We start from the raw sequence: 16285 nt of genomic DNA on the forward strand, positions 1-16285 counted from the left end.
AAGAATGCAATGTTTCTGTTGCAAGTAGACTTGGAAATGTCTGATTTGACCATTTGGATTTAGTCAGTCACCAACCCAAAACCTACAAGGACTCGATGCACTCGTGTTGTTGACTTGGGTTATTATGATCAGAAAGACATGTTGTCCTTGGAAATGTAGGGCTTAAGAAGCAGATAAATATTCAACTGGAGCCTGTCCTGGTCCAACTGACCATTTCACCAAATAGAAATAAGAAATCATTCCCGAGGGGTTGTGGTACGTGGCCAATATACCACGGCTAAGGGCTGTTCTTATGCACGACACAACACGGAGTGCCTGGATACAGGAATTAGCCGTGGTATGTTGGCCATATACCACAAACCCCAGAGGTGCCTTATTGCTATTATAAACTGGTTACCAACGTAAAAAGAGCAGGTAAAAAAATAATAATAATGTTTCGTCATACCCGTGATATATACACAGCTGTCAGCCAATCAGCATTCAGGGCTCGAAACACCCAGTTTACAATATACATCACATACACAATGCCACTACTAGTATAAGTAATATAATAAACTATTAACCTGTAATAGATCAGCCTGCCACGACTAGAAATAATTTTAGTAAAACACAGGCAATATATAAATGTAACCCCCAAATACATAGGGGGCATTTGGGATGTGGTCTTCCTCCCACATAGGGTACTAAGTTTGACCAGAGTCCCATAGGCTCTGGTGAAAAGTAGTGCACTCTTCAGGGATTAGGGTGCCATTTAAGGATGTTTTTACACTTTCACCCAATTTTTGTGAACTCAGTGCGGTTCCCTTAATTGTTTGTGCAGTGTGAACATGATAAAAGGATCTCAAGGCCCCTCATGTAACTCTGACCACAGCAACACCGTTTCCCCGTAAATCCCTCACATTGGTGCTACAAAAAGAGACACGTTTTTTTTGGGGATATTGATTAGCGATTGTCAAGGAGGCACAGAAATTCCAAAATCTGTGGTTTTGTACTGACACAATGTTCAGATTATTTGTAATATGTCGATCTATTGGCTTCATCAACCGTTTATTGATTGTGGGGTTTGAATAGTGATGAGAAGAGAACCACATATTTGGTGAGAATCACTACACAAGGTACACGATCAAGGTCCTTTCTATCCGGAGACCTCGGGACATCCCAACTCTGACATAACCATTTTAAAAATGTACACTTCAAATGGTGGTAAAGGTTAAGGGTTAAGATTTAGGGACGTCCCAAGGATCCCCGATAGCACTAACCACAACATGAAGGCTAGCCCTTAAAGGGGCAGTAACCTACCTGGGCTGTACAATTTTCGCTTACAGCATTATTTAATCTGCAGTTATTCTATTAACTATTATGTTACTAATAAAAATGTACATGTTAATATCATCTTCTGATTATAATAATTGAACATATTTTAACTAAATACAATCTATTAGCTTCTAAAATGTAAGTAGGTATAGCTAGCCAATAACCTGATGGGAAGGCTTGTCCTGCACACTGTAAACAACCCACAATGCATTGAGTGAATGTTGGAAAAATATCTTAGTTCCTTTTTAAACATAGCAGTGTGAATACAGAGGCCTCGCACCACAGAATAGGTGAATGGAGTTGAGTCCTCATCTAAAGGGCAGTGTGAATGCAAAGAGGCCTCGCACCACAGAATAGGTGAAGGGAGTTGAGTCCTCATCTAAAGGGCAGTGTGAATAGAGGCCTCGCACCACAGAATAGGTGAAGAGAGTTGAGTCCTCATCTAAAGGGCAGTGTGAATAGAGGCCTCGCACCACAGAATAGGTGAATGGAGTTGAGTCCTCATCTAAAGGGCAGTGTGAATAGAGGCCTCGCACCACAGAATAGGTGAAGAGAGTTGAGTCCTCATCTAAAGGGCAGTGTGAATAAAGAGGCCTCGCACCACAGAATAGGTGAAGAGAGTTGAGTCCTCATCTAAAGGGCAGTGTGAATAGAGGCCTCACACCACAGAATAGGTGAAGGGAGTTGAGTCCTCATCTAAAGGGCAGTGTGAATACAGAGGCCTCGCACCACAGAATAGGTGAATGGAGTTGAGTCCTCATCTAAAGGGCAGTGTGAATACAAAGCAAATGGTTATTTCCCTTTAGAGAGGACTGTATGGTGAAAACACCCTATAAGACACATAATCGACTCCATTCAAAAATCAGCAAAGTGTTCGAGACAAGGACGAATTAAAAGTTAAATCTCTGCTTTTTATTATAGATTATTGAAATGAACTCCTCTGACATGGAGCTTGTACGTCCCCGGAGAGAGAAGAAAAACAATTATATTCTCAAAATATATTATAAATATAATAACCCCCACCCTTCATTAGTGCTGATCACTCACACAACAATATGTCGGCCAAGGAATCCAAGCCACGTTAAAAAGGACAACCTAATAAAACCAGGAAAATACAAGGAGAGAAAATGAGAGAGACAATCCAAACTATGATTTTACATATCCACTCATTTGTGGATACAGGCTTTTTGTCCCTGCACTAATACCATACTGCGACAGACACAATCAAACCCAGTCCAGCAGCACAAACCTCTTCTACAGTGTCATAAAAAATAAAGAATAAATCATTGGTTAAATAGTCTTTATATAGTAATATGGTTCCTAGATACCAGTGTGTCATGGTCATATAACCAGTCACTTCAGAAGGTTGATATTGTGAAGAAATAGCTCCTCTATAGACCCAAAGGAAACAAGCAAATACAACACCAACCAGCATGGGAAGAGATGCATCTCTTCCCATGCTGGTTGTTGTTGCATCTCTTCCCATGCTGGTTGTTGTTGCAACACCAACCAGCATGGGAAGGATACAACACCAACCAGCATGGGAAGGATACAACACCAACCAGCATGGGAAGAGATGCAACACCAACCAGCATGGGAAGGATACAACACCAACCAGCATGGGAAGGATACAACACCAACCAGCATGGGAAGGATACAACACCAACCAGCATGGGAAGAGATGCAACACCAACCAGCATGGGAAGAGATGCAACACCAACCAGCATGGGAAGAGATGCAACACCAACCAGCATGGGAAGAGATGCAACACCAACCAGCATGGGAAGAGATGCAACACCAACCAGCATGGGAAGGATGCAACACCAACCAGCATGGGAAGGATCCAACACTAACCAGCATGGGAAGAGATGCAACACCAACCAGCATGGGAAGAGATGCAACACCAACCAGCATGGGAAGGATAAAACACCAACCAGCATGGGAAGGATACAACACTAACCAGCATGGGAAGAGATGCAACACCAACCAGCATGGGAAGGATAAAACACCAACCAGCATGGGAAGAATGCAACACCAACCAGCATGGGAAGGATACAACACCAACCAGCATGGGAAGAGATGCAACACCAACCAGCATGGGAAGGATGCAACACCAACCAGTATGGGAGGGATTTTCTGAATGAATGGCGACAGGACAGAACTACAGGAATAGAGTGGTTGAAGTCAGGAAACGACGAGAGAGCACCTGCAACACACAGGCTGAATCCACAAAATGGCACCTGACCTATTCCCTTCATAGTGCATTACATTTGAGTCCATAGGGTTCTGATCTAAAGTAGTGCACTATATAGGGAATAGGGTGCCATAGGGTTCTGATCTAAAGTAGTGCACTATATAGGGAATAGGGTGCCATAGGGCTCTGATCTAAAGTAGTGCACTATATAGGGAATAGGGTGCCATAGGGCTCTGGTCTAAAGTAGTGCACTATATAGGGAATAAGGTGCCATAGGGCTCTGGTCAAAAGTAGTGCACTATATAGGGAATAGGGTGTCATAGGGTTCTGGTCTAAAGTAGTTCACTACACAGTGAGCCATAGGGTTCTGGTCTAAAGTAGTGCACTACACAGGGAGCCATAGGGTTCTGGTCTAAAGTAGTTCACTACACAGTGAGCCATAGGGTTCTGGTCTAAAGTAGTTCACTACACAGTGAGCCATAGGGTTCTGGTCTAAAGTAGTTCACTACACAGGGAGCCATAGGGTTCTGGTCTAAAGTAGTTCACTACACAGTGAGCCATAGGGTTCTGGTCTAAAGTAGTTCACTACACAGTGAGCCATAGGGTTCTGGTCTAAAGTAGTTCACTACACAGTGAGCCATAGGGTTCTGGTCTAAAGTAGTTCACTACACAGGGAGCCATAGGGTTCTGGTCTAAAGTAGTTCACTACATAGGGAATAGGATGCCACAGCAGCTGATTCCCTCCCATTGTAACCAACAACAACATAAGATGGTATGTACATAGCAGTGGAGGCTGCTGGGAACAACTATAGGAAGACAGGGTCATCACTTGATGTGTTTTATATCGTTTTAATTTAATCCATCCCAGCCTCCTATAGCTCCTCCCACCAATGTCCTGTGGTAGAGAGTTACACTGCGGGTGCATTTACACAAGCAGACCAGTTCTGGTCTTTTACCACTAAATGGTATTTTGACCAATCAGATCAGCTCCTTTGCCACTAATTGGTATTTTGACCAATCAGATATTGTGTGGGTATATTGGGCTTGCCTGTATAAATGCAACCTATGAGTGTTGTAACCAAGTGTGATAACGAAGAGAAATAGCAAGGTGCTTCCCTACAGTTCTTAACTGCCCTTCAGACCAACAGTAGATGTGTTGATGAGAAACTACATCCAGGGGAAAAGGGTTCAATTCAGGAAGAACACCGAAATGACAATTCTAATTTCAATTCCATTCAATGCTGTTCAATGAGGAAAATGTGGATTTTTTTTTCTTCAAATTTTGGTTTACTTTCTGAATTGACTGGAATTGAAATGGAATCTAACCGACGACAGCGTACTATTTAGCAGAAACACTAAAGAGGAAAATAATAAAAACGCTCCTATTAAAATAGTCACACAGCTACAACATGCGGAAAATGAATCCATTCCTTACTTCATCTCATTCATCTCCACGATTTCTAAAGAAAGTGTATATATGTATATAGCAACAATAGTTTCAGACATGTTATAGATTTCACAACATAACAAGTCCCTTTTGGTGAAAATATAGTTAATTTCAAAATATCTCACAGGATTTTTTTCTTCTTCTCTTCTCGTATTGTCAAAAAAACAAAACAAAAAGCAACCGAGTCAATCTGTGACCAGGGAATCAATCTAGCCTCGTCTTAACAGTAGTCAAATTAATTTCACTGTTACTACCACTAGATTTTAAATTAAACAAGGCATTAAAACATACAACCATAAATCATCCTTCCCCTTTAAAAAAAAAAAAGTGTCAGCTAGCTGAAAAAAACCACACAAAAAAAAGACAAAGACAAACATGGTAAAATAATTTTTTGTTGTTGTTGATAAAAGCAACTAAATCTCATCAAGACAAATACTAAATCAAACAAATAAAAATGGACGACAACACAGACATTCGTTGAATGGCCTTACACCTCTTTACAGAATGGACCTGCGAACACCAGTACATGAGTTCAGACCATATTATTGTGAAGAGGTACATAAAGGCTGCGTTTACACAGGCAGTCCAATTATGGGCAAAATATCCGATCCGATTGGTCAAAAGACCAATTAGTGGCAAAAAAAAAAAAAAGTCAGAATTGGTCTGCCTGTGTAAACGCAGCCTAAAGAGTTATAACCATCATCAACCTGGTCAGTACCAATACTCTAGTCCAGCGTTTCCCAAACTCGGTCCTCAGGACCCCAACATTTTGGTGTTTGCCCCTAACACTACACAGCGGATTCAAATGATCCAAGCTAGATGATTCGAATCATCTGTGGAAGTGTCAGTGAAAAAAAAAAACTAAACGTGCACTGGGGGGGCCCCAGGACCGAGTTTGGGAAACGCTGCTATAGTCAAAACAAGACAGACAACTTCTGAAATCAAGTCTGTCCTTGAAAGATGGAAGGCGGAGAGGAAGAGAACTGTACTACTCTTGATTAAACAGTGAAATGTAAAACAACTTGAAAACCCCCTTCTATCAGCTGCAGAGAAGTGGTGTTGTTTGTGGTTTTACAGTAGAAGTTGAACCTTTGGAATAATAACATTGAGCTGATGTAGCTCTACATATCGTCACAGTGCATTGAATATCAGACCAAAAAAAAAAAAAAAAAAAAAAAAAAAAAGCTGAAGTATTTTCTGGGGGTTAAGATGCTGAAATCCCTTCCAGATATCTTTGTTAGGGCCCAACCATGCATCCACTGTTGTATTGCACAGCACATAATGACAACCTTTTAAATGTACCCAAACAAACACAAAAGGAAACAAGAATCATCTTAAAACGATAACAATAATAATCTCACTACGAAACCATTTTTTCTCGCTGGCTGCATAGTGACCTTTTTTGTTGCAAAAACAATCCATTGTTGGTACACGTAACGATTCTTAATTTATTTTATTTGTATATTACAACCGGCTAAAAACATGCACCCAACTGCCCTCTGGGAAATGCAGTTCAAACAGTCTCTCCAGCGCATCATGGTGTCCATTGTTCCAGTCAAAAAGGTCAGAGTTCAGTGACTGTCGTATGATTCAAAAGTGCTTTATGCGGTTCAGTAGGCCTTCTTTCTTCTGGAACTATTACAACGTTTATTAGCACGTATCATCTGTGAAAGAAAACACACTTTCAGTATCAAATACACTGACATGAGTGTTTCCTGTTGCTTACGTACCGATTCATTACATAATCTAGTCTGGATTTAGGTACACTCCCCCCCTCCCCATTACCATCAACTAGACAGGATTACCTGTCTAACGTCTGAGTGAGGATGGAATGTTTTAACACCTTACATATTACACATGCTTATCTAATACCTGGCTACAGGGCAGGTAGCCTAGTGGTTAGAGCGTTGGGCTAGATCGAATCCCCAAGCTGACAAGGTCAAAATCTGTGGTTCCAACCCCTGAAACTCACTGTTCCCCTGGTACGTCGTCATTGTAAATAAGAATTTGTTCTCAACTGATTTCCCAAGTTAAATTAATAATTACTCACCGTGATACCACCATTTTGTTTTCTTTGGGTTTTTGTTACATGTTCTTACGTAAAAGGAGTTATCGGGTGGCCGTCTCTGCAGAGAGAAACAGAGAGAGAGAGAGACACAACCGTCACCATCAGAGAAGTGCTGGTATAAACACGGCATGCAGAGAGGCAACATCATTCAGAGTAGGGTCCATAAGAACTGATCTGGGGTTAGTTCTGCATTTCCCTCACAAATGGTTAAGGTTAGGATTGGCGAAAGGGGAAGCTGATCCTCGATCTGTACCTAGGTGAAACTTCACCACAGAGCACATCATTATATGCACTACTATTAGGATTATTTTCACACAGTGAGATCAGTGAACACCAGCTGTGATGCCTGATTAACAACAGCAGGGGGCTCTACTGAGTTTAGACAGTGAACACCAGCTGTGATGCCAGTTCTCTATACTCAGCAAGTAACCGTAGTTCTCTCTATTCTCAGCTAGTAACCGTAGTTCTCTCTATACTCAGCTAGTAACGGTAGTTCTCTCTCTATACTCTATATACTTTGTTCCTAAAGTAGGCCTGTCATTTGAATAATTTTGTTCCCCCATCTCAAAACAAGACGCTGCCCCTATAATATATCTTTCCAAAAGAGATATTGACATGTCTACAGTAGGCTAGCAGAGAGGAATGCTAGGAGTCTTTTTGCAGACTATCAACAGTAGTCACTAGCTAGCATATTGACATGTATACAGTAGGCTAGCAGAAAGGAATGCTAGGCACTACTAGCTAGCATATTGACATGTCTACAGTAGGCTAGCCAAGAGGAATGCTAGGAGCTACTAGCTAGCATATTGACATGTCTACAGTTGGCTAGCAGAGAGGAATGCTAGGAGTCTTTTTGCAGACTATCAACAGTAGTCACTAGCTAGCATATTGACATGTATACAGTAGGCTAGCAGAGAGGAATGCTAGGCACTACTAGCTAGCATATTGACATGTCTACAGTTGGCTAGCAGAGAGGAATGCTAGGAGCCACTAGCTAGCATATTGACATGTCTACAGTTGGCTAGCAGAGAGGAATGCTAGGCACTACTAGCTAGCATATTGACATGTCTACAGTTGGCTAGCAGAGAGGAATGCTAGGAGCCACTAGCTAGCATATTGACATGTCTACAGTTGGCTAGCAGAGAGGAATGCTAGGCACCACTAGCTAGCATATTGACATGTTTTATTAGAATGTGCATCTCTCCTCCATAGGGATTGGCTCGCTCACAGCGAAACAGGGACAGGCATTTATTTTCATATGGTTTATTTATGGTCAATTGCCCATTACAGTTTGAATAAATAATAATACACTTTTTTTTTTTTTAAATAGTCACTCTATCGATCCCCAAGGGTCTGTTGTTGCCCCATTACCTTTTCATTGCAGCTGGACAACATGCTGATAATGCTGAGACAGACTGACTGCACTGAGAGGGCTGGTGACCAGTCTTCAGTTAGTATGGATAGACAGATGTGACCGTTGCTATAAACGTGAGGATGTACAGGTATATTCTCTCCCGTGAACATTACCTGAACAGGGGGACAGAAAAACAACAACAACATCAAGATTAGACACATCAATGTTCATAGTTTAAAAAGAGAGATCCATCTACTTTGCATCTGTACAACGGCATGTTATGTTTTGACCTCTATTTGTAGGCTTGTGTGGGTTGGGGGGGGGGAAGCTGAATTAGGAAAATAGTCGGCCGGAATGAGTTTAGATTTTCACATTAATAGCAAAAAATAATGAGCCTTGGACTGTAAGCCTGGGCTTAGCTCTATACAGCAACATGAGGCTGGGGGATTAGGAGAAGAGTGCCTCACATGATGGGAGGAGAGAGAGGGGAGGGGGAAAGAGAGAGAGGGGAGGGGGAAAGAGAGAGAGACAGAGAGAGGGGAGAGAGAGAGACAGAGGGAGAGAGAGACAGAGAGAGAGAGATTGACAGAGAGAGAGACAGAGAGAAAGAGACAGAGAGAGATATATATTTTAAGAGCCACGTGTACACACACACTGATACATCCATTCACTTACAACACCCAAACAATTACAAACACACCCAATCTGTGGTGTGTTGTTGTGCTGGGGGTATGAGGTGGTAGTTATCTATGGTGTGTTGTTGTGCTGGGGGTATGTGGTGGTAGTTATCTATGGTGTGTTGTTGTGCTGGGGGTATGAGGTGGTAGTTATCTGTGGTGTGTTGTTGTGCTGGGGGTATGAGGTGGTAGTTATCTATGGTGTGTTGTTGTGCTGGGGGTATGAGGTGGTAGTTATCTGTGGGGTGTTGTTGTGTTGGGGGTATGTGGTGGTAGTTATCTGTGGTGTGGTGTTGTGCTGGGGGTATGAGGTGGTAGTTATCTGTGGGGTGTTGCTGGGGGTATGAGGTGGTAGTTATTTGTGATGTGTTGTTGTGCTGGGGGTATGAGGTGGTAGTTATTTGTGATGTGTTGTTGTGCTGGGGGTATGAGGTGGTAGTTATCTGTGTGGGGGGTTGTTGTGCTGGGGGTATGAGGTGGTAGTTATCTGTGGTGTGTTGTTGTGCTGGGGGTATGAGGTGGTAGTTATCTGTGGTGTGTTGTTGTGCTGGGGGTATGAGGTGGTAGTTATCTGTGGTGTGTTGTTGTGCTGGGGGTATGAGGTGGTAGTTATCTGTGATGTGTTGTTGTGCTGGGGGTATGAGGTGGTAGTTATCTGTGGTGGGGGGTTGTTGTGCTGGGGGTATGAGGTGGTAGTTATCTATGGTGTGTTGTTGTGCTGGGGGTATGAGGTGGTAGTTATCTGTGGTGTGTTGTTGTGCTGGGGGTATGAGGTGGTAGTTATCTGTGGTGTGTTGTTGTGCTGGGGGTATGAGGTGGTAGTGTTGTGCTGGGGGTATGAGGTGTGGGGTGTTGCGCGAGAGAGGCGGCACGCGCGAGAGAGAGAGCGGCGCGCGCGAGAGAGGCGGCGCGCGAGAGAGAGACGGCGCGCGCGCGAGAGAGAGACGGCGCGCGAGAGAGAGGCGCGCGCGAGAGAGAGACGGCGCGCGCGCGAGAGAGAGACGGCGCGCGCGCGAGAGAGAGACGGCGCGCGCGCGCGAGAGAGACGGCGCGCGCGCGAGAGAGACGGCGCGCGCGCGAGAGAGAGAGACGGCGCGCGCGCGAGAGAGAGAGACGGCGCGCGCGAGAGAGAGACGGCGCGCGAGAGAGAGAGACGGCGCGCGCGAGAGAGAGACGGCGCGAGAGAGAGAGAGACGGCGCGCGCGCGAGAGAGAGAGACGGCGCGCGCGCGAGAGAGAGACGGCGCGCGCGCGAGAGAGAGACGGCGCGCGCGAGAGAGAGACGGCGCGCGCGCGAGAGAGAGACGGCGCGCGCGAGAGAGAGACGCGCGCGAGAGAGAGACGGCGCGCGCGAGAGAGAGACGGCGCGCGAGAGAGAGAGACGGCGCGCGCGAGAGAGAGAGAGAGAGACGGCGCGCGCGAGAGAGAGAGAGAGACGGCGCGCGCGCGAGAGAGAGAGAGACGGCGCGCGCGAGAGAGAGAGAGAGACGGCGCGCGCGAGAGAGAGAGACGGCGCGCGCGCGAGAGAGAGACGGCGCGCGCGCGAGAGAGAGACGGCGCGCGCGAGAGAGAGACGGCGCGCGCGCGAGAGAGAGACGGCGCGCGCGCGAGAGAGAGACGGCGCGCGCGCGAGAGAGAGACGGCGCGCGCGCGAGAGAGAGACGGCGCGCGCGCGAGAGAGAGACGGCGCGCGCGCGAGAGAGAGAGACGGCGCGCGCGCGAGAGAGAGAGACGGCGCGCGCGCGCGAGAGAGAGAGAGAGAGAGAGAGAGAGACGGCGCGCGCGAGAGAGAGAGAGAGAGACGCGCGAGAGAGAGAGAGAGAGAGACGGCGCGAGAGAGAGAGAGAGAGCGCGCGAGAGAGAGAGAGACGGCGCGCGAGAGAGAGAGAGACGGCGCGCGCGAGAGAGAGAGAGCGCGCGAGAGAGAGAAGACGGCGCGCGAGAGAGAGAGACGGCGCGCGAGAGAGAGAGACGGCGCGCGCGAGAGAAAGACGCGCGCGAGAGAGAGACGGGCGCGCGAGAGAGAGAGGCGCGCGAGAGAGAGACGGCGCGCGCGAGAGAGAGACGGCGCGCGCGAGAGAGAGACGGCGCGCGCGAGAGAGAGACGGCGCGCGCGAGAGAGAGACGGCGCGCGCGAGAGAGAGACGGCGCGCGCGAGAGAGAGACGGCGCGCGCGAGAGAGAGACGGCGCGCGCGAGAGAGAGACGGCGCGCGCGCAAGAGAGAGAAATTAATCATATAGAGGAGATCATAAATTAATATGATCCAGGGGAGTGAGTTCTAGAATAAATTAGTATGATCCAGGGGAGTGAGTTCTGGAATAAATTAGTATGATCCAGGGGAGTGAGTTCTAGAATAAATTAGTATGATCCAGGGGAGTGAGTTCTAGAATAAATTAATATGATCCAGTGGAGTGAGTTCTAGAATAAATTAATATGATCCAGGGGAATGAGTTCTAGAATAAATTAATATGATCCAGGGAGTGAGTTCTAGAATAAATGAATATGATCCAGGGGAGTGAGTTCTAGAATAAATGAATATGATCCAGGGGAGTGAGTTCTAGAATAAATTAATATGATCCAGGGGAGTGAGTTCTAGAAAAAATTAATATGATCCAGGGAGTGAGTTCTAGAATAAATGAATATGATCCAGGGGAGTGAGCTCTAGAATAAATTAATATGATCCAGGGGAGTGAGCTCTAGAATAAATTAATATGATCCAGGGGAATGAGTTCTAGAATAAATTAATATGATCCAGGGGAGTGAGTTCTAGAATAAATGAATATGATCCAGGGGAGTGAGCTCTAGAATAAATGAATATGATCCAGGGAGTGAGTTCTAGAATAAATTAATATGAATATGATCCAGGGGAGTGAGTTCTAGAATAAATTAGTATGATCCAGGGGAGTGAGTTCTAGAATAAATGAATATGATCCAGGGAGTGAGTTCTAGAATAAATTAATATGAATATGATCCAGGGGAGTGAGTTCTAGAATAAATGAATATGATCCAGGGGAGTGAGTTCTAGAATAAATTAATATGATCCAGGGAGTGAGTTCTAGAAAAAATTAATATGATCCAGGGAGTGAGTTCTGGAATAAATTAATATGATCCAGGGAGTGAGTTCTAGAAAAAAATTATATGATCCATGGGAGTGAGTTCTAGAATAAATTAATATGATCCAGGGAGTGAGTTCTAGAAGAAATTAATATGATCCAGTGGAGTGAGTTCTAGAATAAATTAATATGATCCAGGGGAGTGAGTTCTAGAATAAATTAATATGATCCAGGGGAGTGAGCTCTAGAATAAATGAATATGATCCAGGGGAGTGAGTTCTAGAATAAATGAATATGATCCAGGGGAGTGAGTTCTAGAATAAATTAATATGATCCAGGGGAGTGAGTTCTAGAATAAATTAATATGAATATGATCCAGGGGAGTGAGTTCTAGAATAAATTAGTATGATCCAGGGAGTGAGTTCTAGAATAAATTAGTATGATCCAGGGAGTGAGTTCTAGAATAAATTAGTATGATCCAGGGGAGTGAGTTCTAGAATAAATTAGTATGATCCAGGGAGTGAGTTCTAGAATAAATTAATATGATCCAGGGAGTGAGTTCTAGAAAAAATTAATATGATCCAGGGGAGTGAGTTCTAGAATAAATGAATATGATCCAGGGGAGTGAGTTCTAGAATAAATGAATATGATCCAGGGGAGTGAGTTCTAGAATAAATGAATATGATCCAGGGAGTGAGTTCTAGAATAAATGAATATGATCCAGGGGAGTGAGTTCTAGAATAAATTAATATGAATATGATCCAGGGGAGTGAGTTCTAGAATAAATTAGTATGATCCAGGGGAGTGAGTTCTAGAATAAATTAGTATGATCCAGGGGAGTGAGTTCTAGAATAAATTAGTATGATCCAGGGGAGTGAGTTCTAGAATAAATTAATATGATCCAGGGGAGTGAGTTCTAGAATAAATTAATATGATCCAGGGGAGTGAGTTCTAGAATAAATGAATATGATACAGGGAGTGAGCTCTAGAATAAATGAATATGATCCAGGGGAGTGAGTTCTAGAATAAATTAGTATGATCCAGGGGAGTGAGTTCTAGAATAAATTAGTATGATCCAGGGGAGTGAGTTCTAGAATAAATTAATATGACCCAGGGGAGTGAGTTCTAGAATAAATTAATATTCATAGCAACATACCCACTAAGGCAAATTACCTGTTACTAAGCAACATACCCACTCAGCCAAATTATCTGTTACTGAGCAACATACCCACTCAGCCAAATGACCTGTTACTAAGCAACATACCACTCAGCCAAATGACCTGTTACTAAGCAACATACCACTCAGCCAAATGACCTGTTACTAAGCAACATACCACTCAGCCAAACAACCTGTTACTAAGCAACATACCCACTCAGCCAAACGACCTGTTACTAAGCAACATACCCACTCAGCCAAACGACCTGTTACTAAGCAACATACCCACTCAGCCAAACAACCTGTTACTAAGCAACATTTTAATTTTTTTATTTTTATTTAACCTTTATTTAACCAGGTAGGCAAGTTGAGAACAAGTTCTCATTTACAATTGCGACCTGGCCAAGATAAAGCAAAGCAGTTCGACACAAACAAAAACACAGAGTTACACATGGAGTAAAACAAACATACAGTCAATAATACAGTATAAACAAGTATATATACAATGTGAGCAAATGAGGGGAGATAAGGGAGGTAAAGGCAAAAAAAGGCCATGGTGGCAAAGTAAATACAATATAGCAAGTAAAACACTGGAATGGTAGATTTGCAATGGAAGAATGTGCAAAGTAGAAATAAAAATAATGGGGTGCAAAGGAGCAAAATAAATTAATTAATTAAATACAGTAGGGAAAGAGGTAGTTGTTTGGGCTAAATTATAGGTGGGCTATGTACAGGTGCAGTAATCTGTGAGCTGCTCTGACAGTTGGTGCTTAAAGCAGCCAAAGAAAGAATTGGTTTTGGGGGTGACTAGAGAGATATACCTGCTGGAGCGTGTGCTACAGGTGGGAGATGCTATGGTGACCAGCGATCTGAGATAAGGGTGGGACTTTACCTAGCAGGGTCTTGTAGATGACATGGAGCCAGTGGGTTTGGCGACGAGTAGGAAGCGAGGGCCAGCCAACGAGAGCGTACAGGTCGCAATGGTGGGTAGAATATGGGGCTTTGGTGACAAAACGGATTGCACTGTGATAGACTGCATCCAATTTGTTGAGTAGGTTATTGGAGGCTATTTTGTAAATGACATCGCCAAAGTCGAGGATTGGTAGGATGGTCAGTTTTACAAGGGTATGTTTGGCAGCATGAGTGAAGGATGCTTTGTTGCGAAATAGGAAGCCAATTCTAGATTTAACTTTGGATTGGAGATGTTTGATATGGGTCTGGAAGGAGAGTTTACAGTCTAACCAGACACCTAGGTATTTGTAGTTGTCCACGTATTCTAAGTCAGAGCCGTCCAGTGTAGTGATGTTGGATAGGCGAGCAGGTGCAGGTAGCGATCGGTTGAAGAGCATGCATTTAGTTTTACTTGTATTTAAGAGCAATTGGAGGCCACGGAAGGAGAGTTGTAATGGCATTGAAGCTTGCCTGGAGGGTTGTTAACACAAACATACATACCCAAACATATCCACTCAGCCAAACTACCTGTTACTAAGCAACATACCCACTCAGCCAGCCTACTGACAGAGCATGGATCTTGTGTCATTGAGTGTCCTAGCTAACTGATTCAACAGAAATATACATGACTATTTATTAATGAGGAAGCGCTAGGCTAGCTAGCTACTTACCTGAGGTGAATCGAAAGGATACCGACTACTGAATTTGAAAAGCAGCTGAAATTTCTCTCCTTCGTAGAGCGTGCCCGTGGCTCCTTCCATATCTACAATCCACCTAGATGAATAAGGTAGAAGATATTAATATATTAAAATATATACACAAACACACACAGTACTAGTCAAAAGGTTTGGACACACCTGGATTGGGACTACCAGCTCTCTGTAACCTAGAGGGCAACCAGCGGGTCCATCTACCCTATACCATGTTGAGAGAATGTCAAGAGTGTGCTAAGCTGTCATCAAGGCAAAGGGTGGCTACTTGGAAGAACCTCAAATAAAATATATTTTGATCTGTTTAACACTTTTTTTGGTTACTCATCCCACACCCCATTTAGGCCCCCTCAGATCAGACCTATGCCCCTTCCTGCCCCCCACACTCTCACAAAGAGGGCCTCGACATGAAAGTCACACACATACGCCCAGGCCGTGAGCAGGCAAACAGGCCCAAGCCAATGGCATGTACCAGATGCGCAGCAGGCTCTGCTCACACTTACTGTCCTGAGGCCAAACCACAAGACTTAACAACATTGGACACTTTATGGAACACAAAGCCTTCATTGTCTCATCCTAGAATATCCAAGGCCTGAGATCATCTGCCTTTGGCCTAAAGAGCAGGACCCTGGACTTCACCAAAGAAATCAGAAATACAGACATGGTCATCCTACAAGAAACCTGGTATAGAGGAGACGGACCCACTGGTTGCCCTCTAGGTTACAGAGAGCTGGTAGTCCCATCCACCACACTACCAGGTGGGTGGTATAGAGGAGACGGACCCACTGGTTGTCCTCTAGGTTACAGAGAGCTGGTAGTCCCATCCACCAAACTACCAGGTGGGTGGTATAGAGGAGACGGACCCACTGGTTGTCCTCTAGGTTACAGAGAGCTGGTAGTCCCATCCACCACACTACCAGGTGGATGGTATAGAGGAGACGGACCCACTGGTTGTCCTCTAGGTTATAGAGGGCTGGTAGTCCCATCCACCACACTAACAGGTGGTTGGTATAGAGGAGATGGACCCACTGGTTGCCCTCTAGGTTACAGAGAGCTGGTAGTCCCATCCACCACACTACCAGGTGGGTGGTATAGAGGAGATGGACCCACTGGTTGTCCTCTAGGTTACAGAGAGCTGGTAGTCCCATCCACCAAACTACCAGGTCTGAAACGGGGTATAGAGGAGATGGACCCACTGGTTGCCCTCTAGGTTACAGAGAGCTGGTAGTCCCATCCACCACACTACCAGGTGGGTGGTATAGAGGAGATGGACCCACTGGTTGTCCTCTAGGTTACAGAGAGCTGGTAGTCCTATCCACCAAACTACCAGGTGGGTGGTATAGAGGAGATGGACCCACTGG

The 16285-nt window shown here is 44.7% G+C and overlaps 1 protein-coding gene across 1 annotated transcript in view; it reads right to left on the reverse strand.

Annotated features, from left to right (window-relative positions):
* Positions 1 to 5331: 5331 nt before the first annotated feature.
* Positions 5332 to 16285, reverse strand: part of LOC112240730 (probable ubiquitin-conjugating enzyme E2 W-B) — a 32697-nt gene continuing 21743 nt past the window's right edge. Inside the window, exons 3-6 of the mRNA XM_042308583.1 lie at positions 14886 to 14988; positions 8395 to 8550; positions 7006 to 7081; positions 5332 to 6619 (exon numbers count right to left, since the gene is read on the reverse strand). Of these exons, the coding sequence (XP_042164517.1) occupies positions 6606 to 6619; positions 7006 to 7081; positions 8395 to 8550; positions 14886 to 14988 (349 nt within the window). The 3' untranslated portion in view covers positions 5332 to 6605. The remainder of the gene's footprint in view (positions 6620 to 7005; positions 7082 to 8394; positions 8551 to 14885; positions 14989 to 16285) is intronic.

This window comes from Oncorhynchus tshawytscha, linkage group LG29 (genome assembly GCF_018296145.1).
Source record: "Oncorhynchus tshawytscha isolate Ot180627B linkage group LG29, Otsh_v2.0, whole genome shotgun sequence".
Classification (NCBI taxonomy): Eukaryota; Metazoa; Chordata; class Actinopteri; order Salmoniformes; family Salmonidae; genus Oncorhynchus; species Oncorhynchus tshawytscha.